Source organism: Diorhabda carinulata, chromosome 2 (genome assembly GCF_026250575.1).
Source record: "Diorhabda carinulata isolate Delta chromosome 2, icDioCari1.1, whole genome shotgun sequence".
Taxonomy (NCBI): Eukaryota; Metazoa; Arthropoda; class Insecta; order Coleoptera; family Chrysomelidae; genus Diorhabda; species Diorhabda carinulata.
The window spans coordinates 17016876-17036095 of NC_079461.1; the positions used below are offsets into that span (position 1 = coordinate 17016876).

The window sequence follows — 19220 nt, forward strand, 5'->3', positions numbered from 1 at the left end:
CTTATTCTATCTTATTTTCCTGTAACTCTAAATAGTTCGTTCCTAGGATCGACATACTTCTGCATGCTATTGATCATATTGTCGCAATATTTTTCCATTTTCATCAAGGTACAATGTAGGGAAAGGTATTGAAGGTTATAGCAGAAAAGGTATACAATAGAAAAACAAAATAATTAGCACAATCCAGTCTTTATTTAATGCTGTTACAAATACAAACATCAGTTGAGTGCTTTCGAAAGCAGAAACATTTTTGTGATATCATTGTTGAAAAATTTCACATTGAATTTTCAATTGGTTTAGCGTCTTCTTTAATATTTATTCCAGCGCAGAAAACCATGAAATTATCTTAAATTCCTTTATTTTCTTTGGCGGTTTAACCTTTTTAGCAGTTTTTTTTACTGTCACTCTTAGTCTTCTTCGGAACATGTTTCGACTTATCATTCAGTTTTTAGTAACATTCTTTATTTTTCTCATATTTCTAATTTTTGTTGACGCGTGTTTATTGGTTTGGAATAGGTCTTAACAACATGCATCCCAGTTCCGGATTAGGTTTTCACGACTGGTACGTTTATATTGTTTTTACTTGAGTTTCTGGCAACACTGTATCACTGAGCAGCTATATCTGGCCCAAAAGCGGAGATGATTCGGGAACATCCAGAGTCTGGTTCAGGTGTACATGCGTCGCTACGAATAAAAGACATTTTTAGATAAGTCGCCAATGAAAAGTGGCGGGCATATCCACTTTGCCCGACTAAGTAAGTTTTGAGGTTAACACATTTCATACGGAAACTAATAATTCTGATTTTATATTGAATAAACCATAAAAACATACTTTGATATGCAACCGAATTAAGACATTCTCAAGAATCAAGAACTAGTAATCTTTCGAAAACACAAAACTCCACTCCGAGGACTGGTTGCGACGCAGCCCCTCGCTTCGATGTTTGTCTCGTACTTAACCAAGATGGTCGAATTTAACAGCGATGACGTGTTGGAAGAAAAACTAATAATTTAGACGTGGTGGGGAGCATTCATTTTGCCCATGGTATTTACTTTACCCGGCCAAAAGTTTTTATTTGAGCTTATGTGTGAGAGCTCGTTTCTTCGTGGTGAAGAATAATTCGTCTTCTACGTTTGGTTTCGCTGATTTTTTCGAACACTTCCAGTGGACAAATGCTGGTGTACAATTCAAAAGTGACCGTAGCTCTAAAGGAACTGTTGAGACATTGAGACATGTTCAGGTATTTCGAAAAACCAATTAACTATTTGCTTCTAAGTGCTTCGTGCGCGAATAACTTTTGTTTGATTTGGCTCGTCTAGAGGAACCGCGAATATTTTTGGCTCTTTTTTGCACCAATTTTTTCTTTTAAACGATCGTCAAATTTAACAGTATCCAACGTGATAAAATCTTCTTGACAGCCAAATATTCATGCAATATTGAGTGTATGCAGGTGAAACTTCATCAATGTTACCATATTTCAAAACTCATGTTGCAACCCTCGTATTCATTACAGATGATAATTCCACTGTAATTTCGGTCCGTTTACAAGATGACGTGAATATAGTGGAACGAAAAGTTAATAATTCAAAGTTATTGCGATAGGTATAAGCCCATATTAAATTTTCGTATGTATATCCCTTAGAAATCGATATATCGGGTTGTATTTATATCTGAATAATAGCTCGGTTGTGTTTTGTATTAGAGGAATGTCTGTGTTTGAATTTCTTCATCATTCATTATGTGATTTTCATTCCAGTTGGCCAAGATACGAAAGAAGTTGGAGGGTAAAGTTCACTGATTGACTGATGAACTTGCGTTTCTAGTGAAACAAATAACTTGGATTAAGTAGAAGAAAGGAAATTATTTTTCATATAATGGAAAAAATGGGACCGTAGACACAAGGAAACAAGAAAAGGAAATCAATTATACTTATGTTCTACAACAATATTCAATGATGATAAATTTTGATACACAAACATCATCATTCTATAGCTGTATCATATTTCTATAGTTAGATAGCTACTTTCTTTATTTTGCAGTAGATTTCCTTGAATGTTCAATTACTTATCATGAATCATACGCGAAACTTATTAATTGTTAATGCAAAATACGTCCATAAACTTTGAATTTAAGACACATGTCTCATATCGCCTCTTTGTATTTTTCCAGAAAAGTGGAAACTCGTAAGAAATACTATTAACAATAATTTGAGATTAGACAAGTCTTAAAAAATGAGATAAGTTCGACATCTCAGTCCTTCGTCAGTGATATAAAGCTGTGTAAATTGAAACAACTATAAGATATACACATTTCCAAAAGTATTTATAAAAATAATAAGTTTATAAAATGAGGTATTAACGACTATGATATATCAAACAAAATAGACGGCAATTACCTGGTATATAAATCTCAAAATGGCCAAATTCCGATTTACTACATTTTTTGTATACAAATTGATTTAAACAAATTTGATAATTCTTCTTTTAATTTTGTACCAATTTTTTATTCAAGAAGGCAAGTGTAAGTTTTAAATTTCCCTGTATAAATTTCTATCTCCCTTATTCTATATTTTCATACTTTCGATTATTTTTTCCAAAACATTGTGCTCTTTTGCTAGATTATTTCATTGGAAATCGATGCTGTCAGCAGTTTAATTCTAAAATAAAATATTTTTGCATATACCTGAGAATCATCCTGAGAGAAGATAGCATCGAATGCGAACATTTTAGGGGCGGCAACTCCCACCCTTCTATCCTCAGGGGCAACTGACCCATTACAAAGGGAAGGATCTGTTAGAGTTACTTGCTTTTTTCGCTTGTCTATGCTGAAAAATCCGTTGAAACTTCTACTGTCGACACCTGGGCCCAAAGACGTGGGATTCGAAACCCTCAACATCACCTTCACCTGAAAAGAAACGAGAAGATATATTTTTATATGCTATTTTAGTAATATGTGTATGTTTCTATATCATTTTGACTTATATTTCTATTAAAAATGTACTTTAGGTTAAGCAAAAGATATAGTAGACAAAATGACATAGAGTCCATTTCAGGGAAATTTGAGTAAATCTGTCAACGTTGTACGTATAATAATTGAGCTTAGACATGCACTAATAGCCTTGATGATGGTGAAGCCATTTAAGTCTGAACTTTTTTTGTCTTTTCTTGGACCATTACGTACTATGATCAATTTTTCATATTTTTTCATTGTTTAAAAAAGTTGTTGGAAATGCTGTTAGTGGATTCAAGTCTACTGGTGTATGTCCACTCAATCCAAATGTTCACCTCTTCGCGCCCAGTCTTGTGACAACAGAAGAAACTATCGACGAAAAGAAAATTCCTATAGATACAAGTAATAAAGCTCTCTTGAAATCAAAATTCATCTCAAAACTTTCCCAGCAAGCCTTATCCCTAGGGCTTCAGCTATTAAATATAAACCGAAAATAGTAACTAATTTCTTAAGTAATATACTAGAGGAAATACATCACAAGCTCATTTCCACGAAAGTTGTGAGAAAGTCAAAAAAAAAACCTCAAAAACTAACAGAATTTGAGACTAAAACAAAAATAAAGAAGCTAGGAAAAGTAACAGAGCTAGAGAAAAGGATCAAGTGTTCAAGGATTCAGATGACGAACCTGAACCTTTTTGTGATTATTCTGATGACGAGGATGATGCAGATACAGCAATGAACTTTTCAGTAGATCCAGGTTCAATAAGCAATAGAAGAAGTTATAGACGGAAAGAACATTCATATAGACACAAGAAAAAAGCTCTCTCGAAATCACAATTCATCTCAAAATTTTCCCAACAAACCCAACCCCTATGGCTTTAGCTATTATAAATAAAGAGGAAATAGTAACTGAGTTTTCAAATAATATACTACAGAAAATACATCATTTCTACGAAAGTTGAGGAAAAGGAACCTCATAACTTTAACAGAATTTGGGACTAAAAAAAAAAGAAAGAAGCTAGGAAAAATAATAGACCTAGAATAAAGGATCAAGTGATCAACCTGAACCTTTTGGTGATTATTCTGATACCGAGGATGATGCAGATACTGCAATGAACGTTTCAGTAGATCCAGGTTCAATGAGCATTAGATAAAATGCCATGTCTATAAAAACAAATCAGTTTTTTGTGATGTATGCAAAGATTAGTTTTAGCAAGTACTGAACTCATGATTTTATCTCTAATCAAAGGATTTCTAGTTAGTTCTTTTTTGTTTTTAAGATTTATTGTAATACCTTTATTGAATTCCACGTTTTTTGTTTTAAATTTGTTCATTAATCACTGCTAGATCGTTTATCATTTTGCTTATACCCTGGTGGGCAAAATGACACTAAAGAGCTTAAGTTTAAAGGTTTGTTTCTTGTTTGAATTTCAGTTTTTCATTTCCAATACTCTTTGAACATATTCTTGAAACATCAAAAATATTCTTGGTATTAACATAATCGATTCAACTGTTTAAAATTAAAATATCAATACCTAACCAAACATATGTCAATTTATACGAAAATCATCGTGTCGATATGGGTTTTGGTTATGGGTCAATGCTTAACCTGAATCTCTGTCAAGTATTCGATAGAGTAATACTTAACAATGTAGCTAAGGACCCTATATTCACAAAACGAATCATTGCATGTCACAAAGCTTCGGTTTATAAATACTAAGGCGAAAGTAGCTTCAAAAATAGAGGTGATACTCATCGTTTTCTTCGATTCCCAGTGGTTCAGCATGAATTCATTTTAGTAGGTCAAACGGTCAAGGAGTGATACTTGGCTGTTTTAAAACGTCTACGTAAAGCAATTCTTCGCAAGCTACCAGATTTGTGAACATTTTTTAGCTCAACACAAAACGAGTGTCAAGGCGCAGCCAGTGTTCACGGCAGATTTGTCTCCATGTGATATTTTCCTCTATTCGGAACAAAAACATTTTGTCTAGTCCCATTTTTAATGCTACAGTTTCTAATTTGACTTCAGTCTGGATGAGTTGTGAGTGTTTAGCCTTTTGATTTTTGGTTTTTATTTATAACTATTGTTATTTTTTCATTCTTAATGATCGCGTCGACGTATATGTTTGTCTTTCTGTGGGATACGTCCAGCTGATACTTGCATGGCTGCTATTGGTATTCAGTTGTTAAATAATTCTTTTATCGTGTGTTCTGTGTTCCCAAATTTCTACGCCAGATGTCCTATTTCCTATTCATAATCGGCCTGCGTTAGTTTTAGTCTGGATTCTCCTGTGTTTATGTTATGAACCTAACTTAACCTTTTTTTGCCTAGAATTCCATTTTCCACGGGGTTTTTAAATGAGATTTCTAATATTATTATTTTTTGGTAATCTGCAAAAGCTCGTATATCAGCCTTAAGGCTGGACCTAGACTAGATCTTCTCTCTATGTCTGTGTAGTTATGTCTTCTGTCTGTTTGTCAAGAAGTCCCAACAAAGTATCGTAATGTCCTCTGGTACTTTTTTTGCTGCAGCGTGTTCATTATAGCCGCTATCCCTGCAGAGATAAATGCCTTTTGTAAGTCCAGTGTTGTTATTAGTTGGTGTCTCTTGTCTATTTTGTTTGATTCAATTTTTGTGATTACCATCTCTAATGCATCTATTGTCGAGCACACCTCTTTGAATCCGAATTTTCAAATGGCTTCTCTAAAAAGTGCATTGCAATCATTTTGTCTGATACTTTACCAAGTACAGGGTGAAGGCAGATGGACCTCCGACCTCCGTTTTTTTTTTCTGAAGCCAGACCCTATCAGTATCAGATAGTATCCTCTGTAGCTATTCCATTAGCTCTCCTGCTATTAATATCATTTAGTATTTTTTGTATTTCTATTTCCCTGAAGTCTATTTTATCTACGATATCTCGTTCTATTCCTATTTTTTGTCTAAATTCAGTGTATGTATCGTTGTCGTCGTTGATATTGTCTGTTGAAAAGTATTTTTCGTTTAGATAGTTTATTGTGTCTATTCTGTCTTCAGTCAATGCACCGCTTTCTTTTTTGATTGTTGTTTTTTCTATGTTTTAGTTTGTATGCACAGTTCCATGGATTGTGGGGTTCTTTTGTCTAAGTTCTTCTAACTTCAAAAATACCACTTTCACTATCAAACAAACATTTTGTATGGTTTTTATTGTGGGTATTACAAAATTTTTGATTGTTTCTAGCAAACAGAAACTCCTTAAATTTGATCAATATCTATTAATAAATTTGTTGACGAACAGGTGAAATCAAACTTTAAAAAGATCAATCGGATCCATCCTGTAGATTTTCCAAAAATTTGACCTATCGAATGCTTATCAATAAGATTGTCTAAATTATGATAAATTTGAAACAACACTAAATTTTAGTGTTAACTATGAAATTTCATTAGAAGAATTATAAATTCAATAAGGTTTTATTAACGGTAAATTAACCCAAAGGTCACCAAATAGATGTAAGTTTCAAGATAAAATGATACAAAAGAAAGTAGAATTTAAATATTTGCGAGATGAAATATCTGGTAAAGGGCACATGAAAATAGGACTAAGGATCCGTGCTACTAGAATGTCTTATCTAAACGACACAATTTGGCATAATATACATATTAGAACTGAAGCCAAATCCCGTATATACAAGACAGAAATTATACTAATAAAGATTATCATATATAACAGAAATCCCACCTGGTAATTTTAAAACAAAAAGAATATTAGATAACAGACACAGAAATAGTCAGAAAAATAGTACAAAGTCATTGATATTGAAAAAATTATGAGTTTAAGAATGGAAGTTTCGATTGAACATGTGTCTTTTGTAAAGATATTTACGACGCACAACTGATTAACAAAATAAAATTAATCTCTGTAGTTTGGAGTAATATTTTGGAACATCTTCCATTTTTTGGAATATTTGAAACATAGGAATATATCAGCTTTAATTTCACATTAAAATAATACAGGGTTATGATGTATTTTAAGGGGTATTTGAAAGGTTGTAATCAATTTTCTATGGAAATCGTAAAAAGTTCTAGAAGTAGTGAGGATTTTGGGAAATTATTTTTTATTCTGTTAGAAATGCTACAGGGTGAATCAAAATTTGAATACAATATTTTATAGGTTTTTGTCAAATGAATCACACTGTATTTTATGCGAGTATTACCAGAATACTCCATTTTATATCGAGTTTTTCTATACCTAAAACCCAAAACAATGGTTATGTCCCATAAAATACAGGGTGATTCATTTTAAAAACCGTAAAAATAATTTATTACTATTTCGATTCAATTAAAACTAACGATATAAATAATTATCCAGAATATAGGGTGTTTAATTTAAGATAATATAACTTATGATATGACACCCTGTAAAATTGTGAGTAATTCTGTGAAGAAGAAGAACCTTTAGATAAGGAACTAAAATTCGTAAGATTAACAACCAAGTTCTTAAACTTTTTCTCTCAAATCATTCAACAAATTTATGAATTTTTTTATATCAGTGAATATTTTCATTGTCACTTCACGGCAGTGGGAAACACCTCTCAAATAGCCACTAAAAGACACAAAAAAACTTGTGATCAAACAAACATGTAGTTTTAGCTTAACCTCCTATATTCAAATGAGACTTGGAAATCCTACATCGATAAATATAATCTTAAATCCTAATGGAGAAAAATATATTCCAACGAGTTGTATTAGGTTGATATGACCCTATACATACAATAGTGATGACGAAGGGTGAGCAGTTGGGCAAAATTGTATTTGAATAACGTGTAATCTAATGAGATTAAAGTTTTCCAACTTATAATGGAAGTTTAAAACAAGTTTATAGTTGAGATTAATTTTGTTATACGAGCTGTGACTATTAAATAACATCGTTAAAGAAAAGTACGCATGCGTCAAAGGTTAACGAATGTCAAATGTTTAACCTGAACCCTACTCTCTTCAGTACCTGTAGAGAAACCACTGTAGAAGTGCCTTTCGTTTGTATAGAAGCTGTAACTGATGATGGTGAGATTTCACTTGGAATATCTGTAACTAAAACTAATAATAATAGTGATTCAACCGTTTTCAAAATGGCCGGGACGATGATAAAAAGTATTCACGTTAGAGTAGCCCCTTCACATCAAAAAACGACGAAAATATCGAAAAATTGGATAATCGTTTTCGATTTGATCGATAGCTACTCATGTAGGAGCTACCAGACTTGAGCTCGGAAACCCGGCCTTGGCCGCGTTGAAGTCTGGGTAACTTAACATATTCTATAGTCAGGTGTCACCTTACATCGACCATCCCATCCCATTACAAGCAACCATCCTGGCCTATGGTTGCAGACCAGTCTTGGGTTTATCTAGGCAACCAGGCTTGATCCAGCGAGGGTTCTAAGCTCGGTCTAGAGTTGTACGTACTTGGCCCAAGTCTAGGCCTATACTGGGCCCATCGTTAAATCCTACGATGGGGCAAGTACGTACAACTCTGGCCTTAGCTTGGAACCCATTATTGACCCAGACTTGGTCAGTGTTGGTGCGATTGTTGAATCTATCGGAATTATCAAAGAAAGTGTGCGGCAAATTTCACATGAACATCATAAAATGTACGCAAAAATGATGCCAAACATCCTCACATCACAAGAAACTCGTGGAAATATTTCAATCCATTGCGATTGAAATGACTAATTAGAAAAGGTAATAACGTATTGAACAAGGAACAATATTTGAAGCTGTTGAAGCTGCGCAAGAAAAAGTAACGCGCGTCCTCAAAAGACTTCCTGCGTTGTTTCGAACGATATAGCGATGAAAGGATATATAGGCTGTTCCATAAACATGTAATCCCTTCTCTAGAATAGATAGAAAACTGGAAAATATTTGGGGTTTGTTTAGTGAAATATTTTCACCCTATACACATTTTTTAATATTTCGACAACGGTACACAGTATCGAGTTTCATCACTTTTTGGTTTAAAATTGATTGATGCTTAAGTTAACTTGAAATTTTGTTGAATAAATCTAATATTGAAAAAATTATAATCAATACTAGTTGATATGAGCCGTGTAACTAGCGCCCTCTGTGTGAGTCTACGCCTTTTATTTTTAATATGGATGGAGTTCCGATTATTTTTACTAAACCCCAAAATCGATTCTAGAGACGGGATTATTTTATTTTATCTTTCACCTCGTATACAACGAGAATTTCGTTAACCGCTGATTCTAAATATTTTTATAGAACGAAAAATGACTTACTACTTTCTTATAAAACACTACCATAATTTGCGATTTATTTTTGTTGTTATTTAACACTGAAAACTGATTACAACCCGATCGCGAGAAGAGGTCAAAACACACAAAACGAAAACACCGGTTCTCGAAGAATTTCGTTCACTCCTCGACGCATCTAGTACACAAACATAAAACGTTTGTTAAAAAATTCCCAGCATTATTTATAATATATATGAACATCTAAAACTAATTGAAATTCCGAACACGTGAAAGCAGGACTCGTTTAAGAGCCGTTAAATTTGATTAAAGACTACGACATACCTACCATGGCATTTATTTGACGTTTGGCAATAATAAATAGAACGAATTTCAATAAGAGGTTCCAAATGAATGATGTTTGAATGCGAGGTAAATAATATTAAACTCGTTATCTTTCATCTCTTCTCACTATCAAAAGCATCATTCATTTAATTCACATTTATGATATATCAAACGTTCTTAATAGAAAATATTTTCAAAAAACAATGTTTTTCTGCGGATATTGTGACACTTTCCTTGCTTCGAATCGTTTCTACGAGGGTTGATTTACACGACAAATAAAAAAATTTGTATGGAATGCGCAAGATCTTGTGATATGGTCCTATATATTTTTCCTATATATTTCTCGAAATCTATTTCTCATTGAATGGATCGTTTATCTGAAAAAGAACGAAATAATATTCTAATGATATTAAGATATTGTGATAGAAATCAAGAAGAAACGTGTAATATTCTTAATAATTTATATCCTAATCGAAATCCCATAACAAGATCTACTGTTTGTGTATTAGTAAAAAAGTTTAACTAGTTCAGTAAAAGATTTATCCAAATCGTATGTGAATTTGAAGACGTGGTTTTATCGAATGGCCCCCGCGATCACCCGACATGAATCCTTTAGACTATTTCCTGTGAGGTCACTTAAAAGCAGGACCAGCCAATATAAAGTAATTAGAAAATAGGATTACCACAGAAACAATGAGATTTGTCAGGTATGTTGCAAAATGAATTGCAAAGTTCCAAAAATCGCATGGCTTGTTGTATTGAATTAAATGGACAAAGTTTCTATAAAAACACAGGCCGATAATACATTAACACTCCTAACGAAAATCGCTTTCATGGTGTATTCAATTAATTCATAAAATTAGGAACCAGCAAATACTTTTTATCAGATTTATCTTCAAAAAGTTAAAAAAACGTATTTTCCAATCCATATTTATAAAACTCTTGCTCGCGGCACGCAACGTTATGGAAAAAGCAACCAGCTCGAAATTATTTTTTTTTCTTCTTAAGATAAACCTTTTCTAATTGATGATGCTGCAAATTTTTGTGTGTGCTTCCCTACAACTGACAGGCAGATCAATAATGAGAAGTTCCAAGTTCTTTCCCCAATAGTGAATTACGTTACGGGGGTTCGACGGCTCGCGAAGACATACAATAAGGGGGAGTATTATTTATTATTTTAGTATAGATTGATAACCACGCCATATATAAGAAGCGTTAAGTGACGTGAAATCCTACTTTAAACACTTTTAGACGAGGCCTTGCCAGTAATCTTGCTGAAAGAAAATTCACGATTTGCAATCCGATTAGTGCTTCTATATAGATGTTACATTATCTATATAGTACAATAATTTGGACTCTTTTAGAATCAATTTTGATATAGTAGAAGCCTGATAATCTGGCACGTTCGGGACCGGCTCGGTGCCAGACTACCGAAAATTCCAGTCTATCGGGCGGTAATTACAAGGTTAATAATTAAAATACAAATACAATATGCAAAAACATACAACAAAGTTTATTTTACATTTTATATAATGTTTATACACGTACTGTAAAATGCATTTCACTTAGATTTAAAAAGATCACGAATCACGAATGTCTTATGTTTTCTTGACTTTTGGAAATCAATCATTTCTGTAGCACCGTATCTAGTACTCAGCAAAAGGGATAAACTTATTTAGTGATTTTTCAGTTTCTGCCCAGCTGATATCCTCCTTTTCTTCCGTGAATCACTTTTTTCAAGATTTTGAATGTTGATAATGTCCTCATCGATTAGTTCTGTTCAACAGGCTTATTCTCGTCGATTAGAATCCCCTCCTCTACCTCATCTCCAGGCAGGTTTTACAAGGGATTGTCAGCACTTCTAACGACATCCAAAACTTTGGTCTTGATGGTTTTCTTCCTAATCAGTTTGTAGAGTTAGGTCAGATGCACAGTTTGCAGCTAACCAAAGTTTTCTCCAGCATTTTTTACCTGATTCCAAGTCAGTGCAATAGCATAAACGAGATCTTTTACTGTAAACTTTTTTGGAAATTCAGTCTCGTCACAGTTGGCCTTGAATAAAAGACCTACTATAGAAGCATTAAAAATTTTGAATAACCCCTTGGTCTATGGGTTGAATCTAAGATGACTTTTGAAGGTTTCCCTGACCTCAGGCACAAAGTGGTGAAAAAACCATGTTTCATTAGCACTGTAAATCTGTTCAGGTGTTAAGTCATTATCAGCCACGATTTTCTCAAACTCGCCTTTGTATTTTTCTGCAGAGTTTTGATTTGCTGAAAGTGTTTCTTCAGTTATATCAAGTCTTCGAATTCCATGCCGAAATTTGAAGTTTCTGAGTCAACCATCAGAATAATTACAATCACTTTCAGCAACTCCTGAGCCTTGGCCGAATTTTTTTCTCTCAGGCATTTCGGACTGTTGGATGGACTTCTACTGTATATTTCAGAAGTAAAAACTCACGAACAAAAAAATCTGGTTATACTCTGTATACGGTATACTCTGGTTACAAGCACTGCTTTCCGACTTCCCTGTCCACTTTGTCCCACAACAACTCCATCGCGTTCAGAATGGCCAAATCATTACTTGAAATATATTCTCCTTTTTCAATTGATTCAAATACTATTTGCGCGGTTTCCGAAATGCTTGGAATTGTTATCATGATAGAAGATAAATAATCTGCCGATCAAGTGCTAGCCAAAACGTACTATAATATTTTTCATAGATTTCTTACATCTATATTTCATCAATTTTTACCATTTACCAGTTTCCAGTAGCTCTTTCTCCCAAACATTCCCAAACTATCACAAACCCTCCACCGTGTTCTACAGTCGGGATTACGCATGGATCTCTCATCGATCTGTACACACATACTCTTCTTTTAGACCAAAAAATTCTAAACTTCGACCCATCATAAAATAAAACCTTCTCACACTCTTCATGAGTCCGATTCTATTGTTTTTTAGGTCGCTGCAACCTTTCCACCGTAAAAGTACTCAAATGCAAAATCCCTCAGATTCATTGATCGGAGCTGCTATCTCTGTACCCGTGAGTCGTCGATTACTTTCACTTATCAATTCAATACATTCATCTTCAGCGGTTGTGGTATTTCTAGATCGCCTTCAACGTTTTCTACAGCCAAAGCTCATGGCGAATGCATATTTTTTCACTTTGTTGCTCATGGTACTTCGAGGTATTTGTAATTTGGAGGCAATGGGACGGTTCCTTTTACCTAGTCTATGAAGACTTTCAATTAAAACATGATTTTCAACCAATACATTGATTTACTGGTATTAGTTCATATCATTGTTCAGTTCCTCTTGTTTTTGTCATTCTAGATATATAACCTTTTGTTCTTGAAAACATTAAGGACTGATGAGGATTTTTCAACCTCTTCGTTTGTATTTGCAATGGTTGCAAGATAATACATTGAAATAACTATAATTGGATAATGGCATAACATTTAGAGTAATGTAGGAAATGCAAAAGTGTGGATCCACTATTTTCTTGTCGATTTCGCTTCGCAAGTCCAGGGTTATTTATCTGGAGTTTCAGACAACTCTGTCCTAGCACATACTCCACTGTGCAAGGTGTAGGTGTATTTGAGTACACTAAGAAATAAGCAGGGTTGTGGATGGTTCAACAGTCACAAAGAATATTGTGCTGTCGTTCCACATAATGGAGCCATTAGGTTCTTCAGCTTCAGTCATTGAGAGAATTTTTTGCAAAAATATGTGTTTCAGATATCCAGCTGGAATAATTTGATGGAGCATATTTTCCCAGTGAAAAACACATAAAACGCTGGAGTTCAAAGAATAGAGACTCCAAGTGCCCGTCAGGGTCGGACCTTACTATCGTACGTAGGTGTGGAAGTTTTTCCATTATACCTCATATTATGAAAGCTAAATTCTGTATATGTTATTCAGAAATTGATTGAACCGTATTTCCTCAGTAGCCAGACAGTTTTGTGGGATCTATCATCCTGTCAGAGGCATTGAAAGTTTCTAAGAGTACGGAGAGTGGAAATAATCCAGTAACTGCAAGTGAGACAAATATTCCAAAAAATATGGAGGCACCTTCAAAAATATGGTTACTTAAATGAAAGCTTTAAGAATTGAACATTCTCAACGGTTTTAACCTACAGAATTAGAGTATACCATACCACCTGGACCTGGTGATTTCTCCACATAATTCTAATTTTAAAGAAGCTTGAGTTGATTTTTTAATTTCACATTGGGCTACATTATTATACAAATTAATTCCACGAAGTGTCATCACTGTTAATAACAACAAAGCTATGTTGAGTATCGTTGAAAAATTTTCTTGTTCTGAGCATGAAAAAACCGATACTAAGATAGTATACTACATGTGTAAAATAGACTATAAAAAAAATTTAATTCGAACTATTGATATAATACGCTTATAATTCTGGGTGATATGCATCATCTAAATTATTAATCACACGTCTGGATGCTGATAAGGACTGGAAATAACTTGTTGTGAAAATTACCTCGATCACAAGCGATCACAGGATGTGATTACAACCCCGCATTTTTCATAAAAGGAAAATTGAAGCCACATTAATTATGAGAAAATATGTGGAATTCCAGGAAGCTTTCATCTAGTTTGGTTGAAGCCAAATTATTGTTAAGAACAAAGTAGAATTTTCAAGTTTTTTGCGCTATTTATACTATTTGTGTTTTCTCTGGATCTTTCTCTCTAGGCCGTTTTTTTGGTTTATCTCTTTTCCTCTTGCCTTCTGGTATCTTTCAAGCAACTAGTTCCAAGAGCCTGTCTTTATCCATTCGTTCCAAGTGACCTAATATTGTAGATTCATGTATATATATATATATATATATATATATATATATATATATATATATATATATATATATATATATATATATATATATAGTCTTAGATGTAAACGAAGCTTTTACTAAAAAATTTTCCAAAATTTCGATCCTACTCCCTTGAAAAAGTGAGTTACAACGATAATTTTTGCGAGATTATTACACATTTAGTATATGGAATAATGCCCACGTGAAAAATCCAACAACATATGAACCATGACCAATAACATTTTAATTTTACCGTTTGACAATAAATACAAAAAAATAGAAAGAAATTTCGACATGGTACAAATAATCAAAAACAACGTAATGCTATTAATATAAATAGAATTATATAAATGATAAATTGTGTTGTAATGGACAATTTTAACAAAATCGTGAGAGTTATAGCTTTTAGCAGAGATATGACTAAATACTCCATAATTAATGATAGTAATTATACCTGAATGTATATTGAAATGAATAGTTTACAATCCATTAGTTCCCAACAATACCAAAATCGGCCTGAAAATTATGAGTAGTATTCAACTAGTCAAATATCTGTAATGTTGACGAATAAATCGTTTATATTGTAGCCTTTGTTCGAGAATCCATCAAAAATATTCTTTCTACCAGTAGTCGTTTGGAATTCAGTGAAACTGCTATCACAAATATGAGGAAAAACCTAATAGCTCGAACATAAGATTAATATTCGAACAAATTGTTTCACGAGTTCCAATAACAAAAATTAACATAAACCCTCTTTATTTCAATCATATTCTATTCTTCTTGATCTAACTTTGTAGATCAATAAAAAAAATGGCATTAATCGAATATCAAATATTTGTCATCGTTTAATAGTGGAAAATAAATAGATTAATAGTTTATCATCGGTTTATCTTTGCATGAAACGTGAGTTCTGATATAAGCTGACTGATAGGTTCTAAAGCATTCAGAACGATGGTTATTTGATGAGATTGTCAAGAATGGCTTGCATCATGCAAATCAACGACAACTATTTGTGAGTTTAAATTTTTTTCCCACAATCTACACTGATCATAGACCTAGTAGACCAAGAGCCAGTTATTAATTTCAGGTGGTCATTTCAGAAACTTTCCACAGTAAATTTTCCACATATACTGAAAATGATAACGCACTTCTGGCAGCCCTCTGTACCCTAACATTTTGAGGAGGAGAAAGTTTTCAGTTGAAGAATTAGTCCTAAAATTGAAGGAAATTGGTTTTGACATTATTTTCACTTCATGGAATTTTTGCCAGAACATTTACACCTCTTCTAATTGTTAACAGAACAAAGTCATTTGTGAAAGTTTGAACATTGAAATAATTCTGCAAACTACGAAATAAATGGTTATCAAGTGTTACAAGATCAGGACTGTATGGAAGATATGATATTAGTTCCCAGCTAAACTCCAATAGATTCCCACGAGTTTCTAAAGGTGTGTGAGGACTTGCATTATCATGATGCTTCATCCAGTTCCATTGATTGTTGATGGTAAATATCAGAGATGATCGTTTGGTTCCTTGGAATCAGCTGAAAAAAAACATCTCTGTAATGTCATCAAACTGATAGCATGTTTTTTTTTAGCTTTCGATGTGATTTATGCTGGTTCATCGTGTTTGTTCCATGATCGAAGTTACTATGCAGGACCCATTTTTCTTCACTAGTGATGATATGCAGTATGCAACACGTTTTTGAATTCGTCAAAAGTCATTGAAAATGAAGATGAATATTTCAATTATTTTCAATTATCTGTAAACAACTCAAATAGCACTACCATGACAACACGTTTCTGCATTAAACGAGTCAAACGTTATGTTAAATATGTCGCAGATTTGACATATTCATATCAGTATTACTGTTTTTGCTGGTAGAATCACTAAATACATGTAACCAACCACTCTGTATCATTCCAATTATTCTAAGTGTGAATGTTGAATCCAATTATCAAATAATGTTATTGTGTATTGAATAATTGTAACTTGAGCATCCTGTATACTTTATTTCCAAACGATGTGATTTTTTTGGAATTTCTGATACGGTATATTTTTTTGGATATTTATTCATCTTTAGATAAAATGGTTTTTTTAACAAACAATCACCGTTTCTAAAATATTGTATCAAAAAGCGAGAAACCAAATATTTGGATTGATAGAAATCTTGTATTTTCATATCATTCCCTAAATATATTCGGTAGTTATTATCGAATGCTATTTCCAATGGGAGTGTTCCGAATTCCTGCAATCCATCTCAATCTTCCCTACTGATTCCAAGTAATCACAAAGTCCCCTACTGAATTTATAGTTCATTACGTAATGGATCATAAAATGACAAGGTTTTATTAAATGACAATCATGCGATGTTAAACCGACAGTCCCCAAAGTAATGAAAATTTTCAAGTTTAAAATGTAGGTGTGTTATATATTATCGGATTAAATATTTCTGACTCTATTTGTACTTTCATGTGTATTCATTGACCATTGTGGACTGGCTAATCCTGATACTGAAGGCCCCAGCTACACTGGTTTGTTCACAGACACTTTTGCACAGAGAGTTAAGCCTTCTTTTGTCTCATTCTGTCTATGTGTGAGCTTTTGGTCAATTGTTATTTGATCTTGCTGGATTTTTTTATCGTCTATTTTCATATGTATATTGATCGAGTCTGCCTTCTATTGTATAAAACAGATTTTATAATGTTAATCAGTTTCGCATATCTCGTCAAGTTGTTGTCTCGTCGCTCAAAGTACCATTTGAGTTTTGAGCCGACTAGGTATTCTGCTGATTACAGTCTAGAAAGTCAAGCAGCCTTTTAGTTTCCTCGTTTTTAAAGTCATGGAGCGATTCTAGTTTTGCACACACCATTTTTGTCGTTAAGTATTTCTTTATGGCTTTTTGGTTAGATTGAAATTACTGTTTTTTCTTGGTGTCGGTTAAAATTGGATTGAATCAATGCGAATACTTTGTCTTGGATGGAGGTAGCATGTTCTCGAAGTGAAATAACCTGATAACTTTGGAGTGTTTTCAGCTGATGCCATTTCATTTGTCCTGGAGCCTTGCGTGGACTTATCAAATTAATAAATTAATTGAATTAATACCAATATGCCAGAATAAAATAATTTTTCCTTCATCTGTATTTCACCGAACCAAGATGATCTTTCACTCCAATAATGATCGATGTATTACAACAGGAGAAGCAATTGATCTTGAAACGACAAAATAAAAACGCTACGTAACGGTCTTTCCTTGTCCCTCTCCCTTTTCTTTCAGAATTCTTACGACAATCCTCTAATCTAATATTCATGTTTAATTTTATGGAATTTTTTGTGACCCTCTATGTGGGGTGACAAGTTTTTATTTCCCTGCCACAATTCATAGCTCAAATTCTTAACTTTATCCAAGCATGAATAACCTCAAGCGACACATCACTACACTTTGAATCTGCTGTTATTGCGAAAACGGTTTTATTATACTAATTCAAAAAATTTTTTACATTCGTCGCTATAATATTAATTAGTTCAGTTTATTCGGACAAAACTTTTACATAGAAAAAATTCAAGTTTATACTAATAATAAGATAATTATGGAAGTTAAGAGTTTATAAACGGTTGAAAATGAAAATTTTATAGACGTAAAACATTGTTTCAACAGAAACGGTCCGTATTTATAACTGAAAATTGAGTGCTCATATATACACGGTTCCAAAATGTTCCTTGTAAGGCGTATGTATCGTAGTAAGGCCAACGGTCAAATTTTTAAGTGACTTTATAAGAAACCACCGCTTTCTTAGGAACACCCTCAATATTTTAACTTGAATTAAGATAAAACTATAAATTTTTTTTGTTACAATAAACATGTCCATATACGATAATTATCAGTAGAAAAATTTGAGATAATGATAAGTTAGCAACTAGAAACTTAAGTTATCTTCTATAATATTCCGCTCATAATATGGATATCACATTTCATCTAGATTCAGTTTACTCAGAATAAACAACTTCTTATCATTGGATTTACCAATTTAAAGCCGTGAAGATACCAAAAGAAAATTGGTCGCACTTAGAAACCTAACTTTTGAAAAGCAAAGCGAAGCTACAAAAATTAAACAACATAACGAAAGTTTACTGACAGCATATGATGAACGAAACCAACCAGCGATAATATACTATAAATAAGATAGTACGTGTCATGGCAGGATTCCCGAAATACCAATTGCTGCCGATTAGTAAGATTGGAGCTCCTTCCATCTTGATATTTGATCGCTGCTATTGGGAGAACAAAACAGCAATACAAAGGAAACATATTATGCACGGCCAATATCCAGTTTTTTTCCAGCTCATCTCAATCTCCAAACTTGAGGAGCATCATATCTCCACAGGTACTTGAACCTCAAGTTAATAACAAAAAAATGACCATTATGTAAATTGTCGACCACTGACAAGTAGGATGCATCATCGCGTATGACAATCTCCATGACTTTGGAGCTGTCCAAGGCATTGCCACTAGGCAGCAATAGACATATATCAAAATTTTATATTTGTTACATTAGTTCAGCGTAGAATTCCACATTCCTTTAGTTTTGATGAATATAAGTATGAGATGACGATCTTTAGCATAAATACGTTGTTGGAGACGATATCTCAAGTGAATATATATAGAATAGAATTCAGTTACATCACATGACAAAACAAATCAATTAAATTCCAGCTGTGTCATCAGCTGTTAAGACCAGAATTTCACTAACCCATATTATTCAACAATTTCGACGACTCCGTATTGCTAAAGATTTTCCAGCATTAAAATTTTGTGGTATTCACACACTAAAGGTTTACGCTTACCTTCTCAAAAAAGGTGAGTCCAAA

The 19220-nt window shown here is 33.3% G+C and overlaps 1 protein-coding gene across 1 annotated transcript in view; it reads right to left on the bottom strand.

Annotated features, from left to right (window-relative positions):
* Positions 1-19220, bottom strand: part of LOC130903783 (kinesin-like protein CG14535) — a 256050-nt gene that overhangs the window by 42194 nt on the left and 194636 nt on the right. Inside the window, exon 3 of the mRNA XM_057816111.1 lies at positions 2684-2905. Within this exon, the coding sequence (XP_057672094.1) occupies positions 2684-2905 (222 nt within the window). The remainder of the gene's footprint in view (positions 1-2683; positions 2906-19220) is intronic.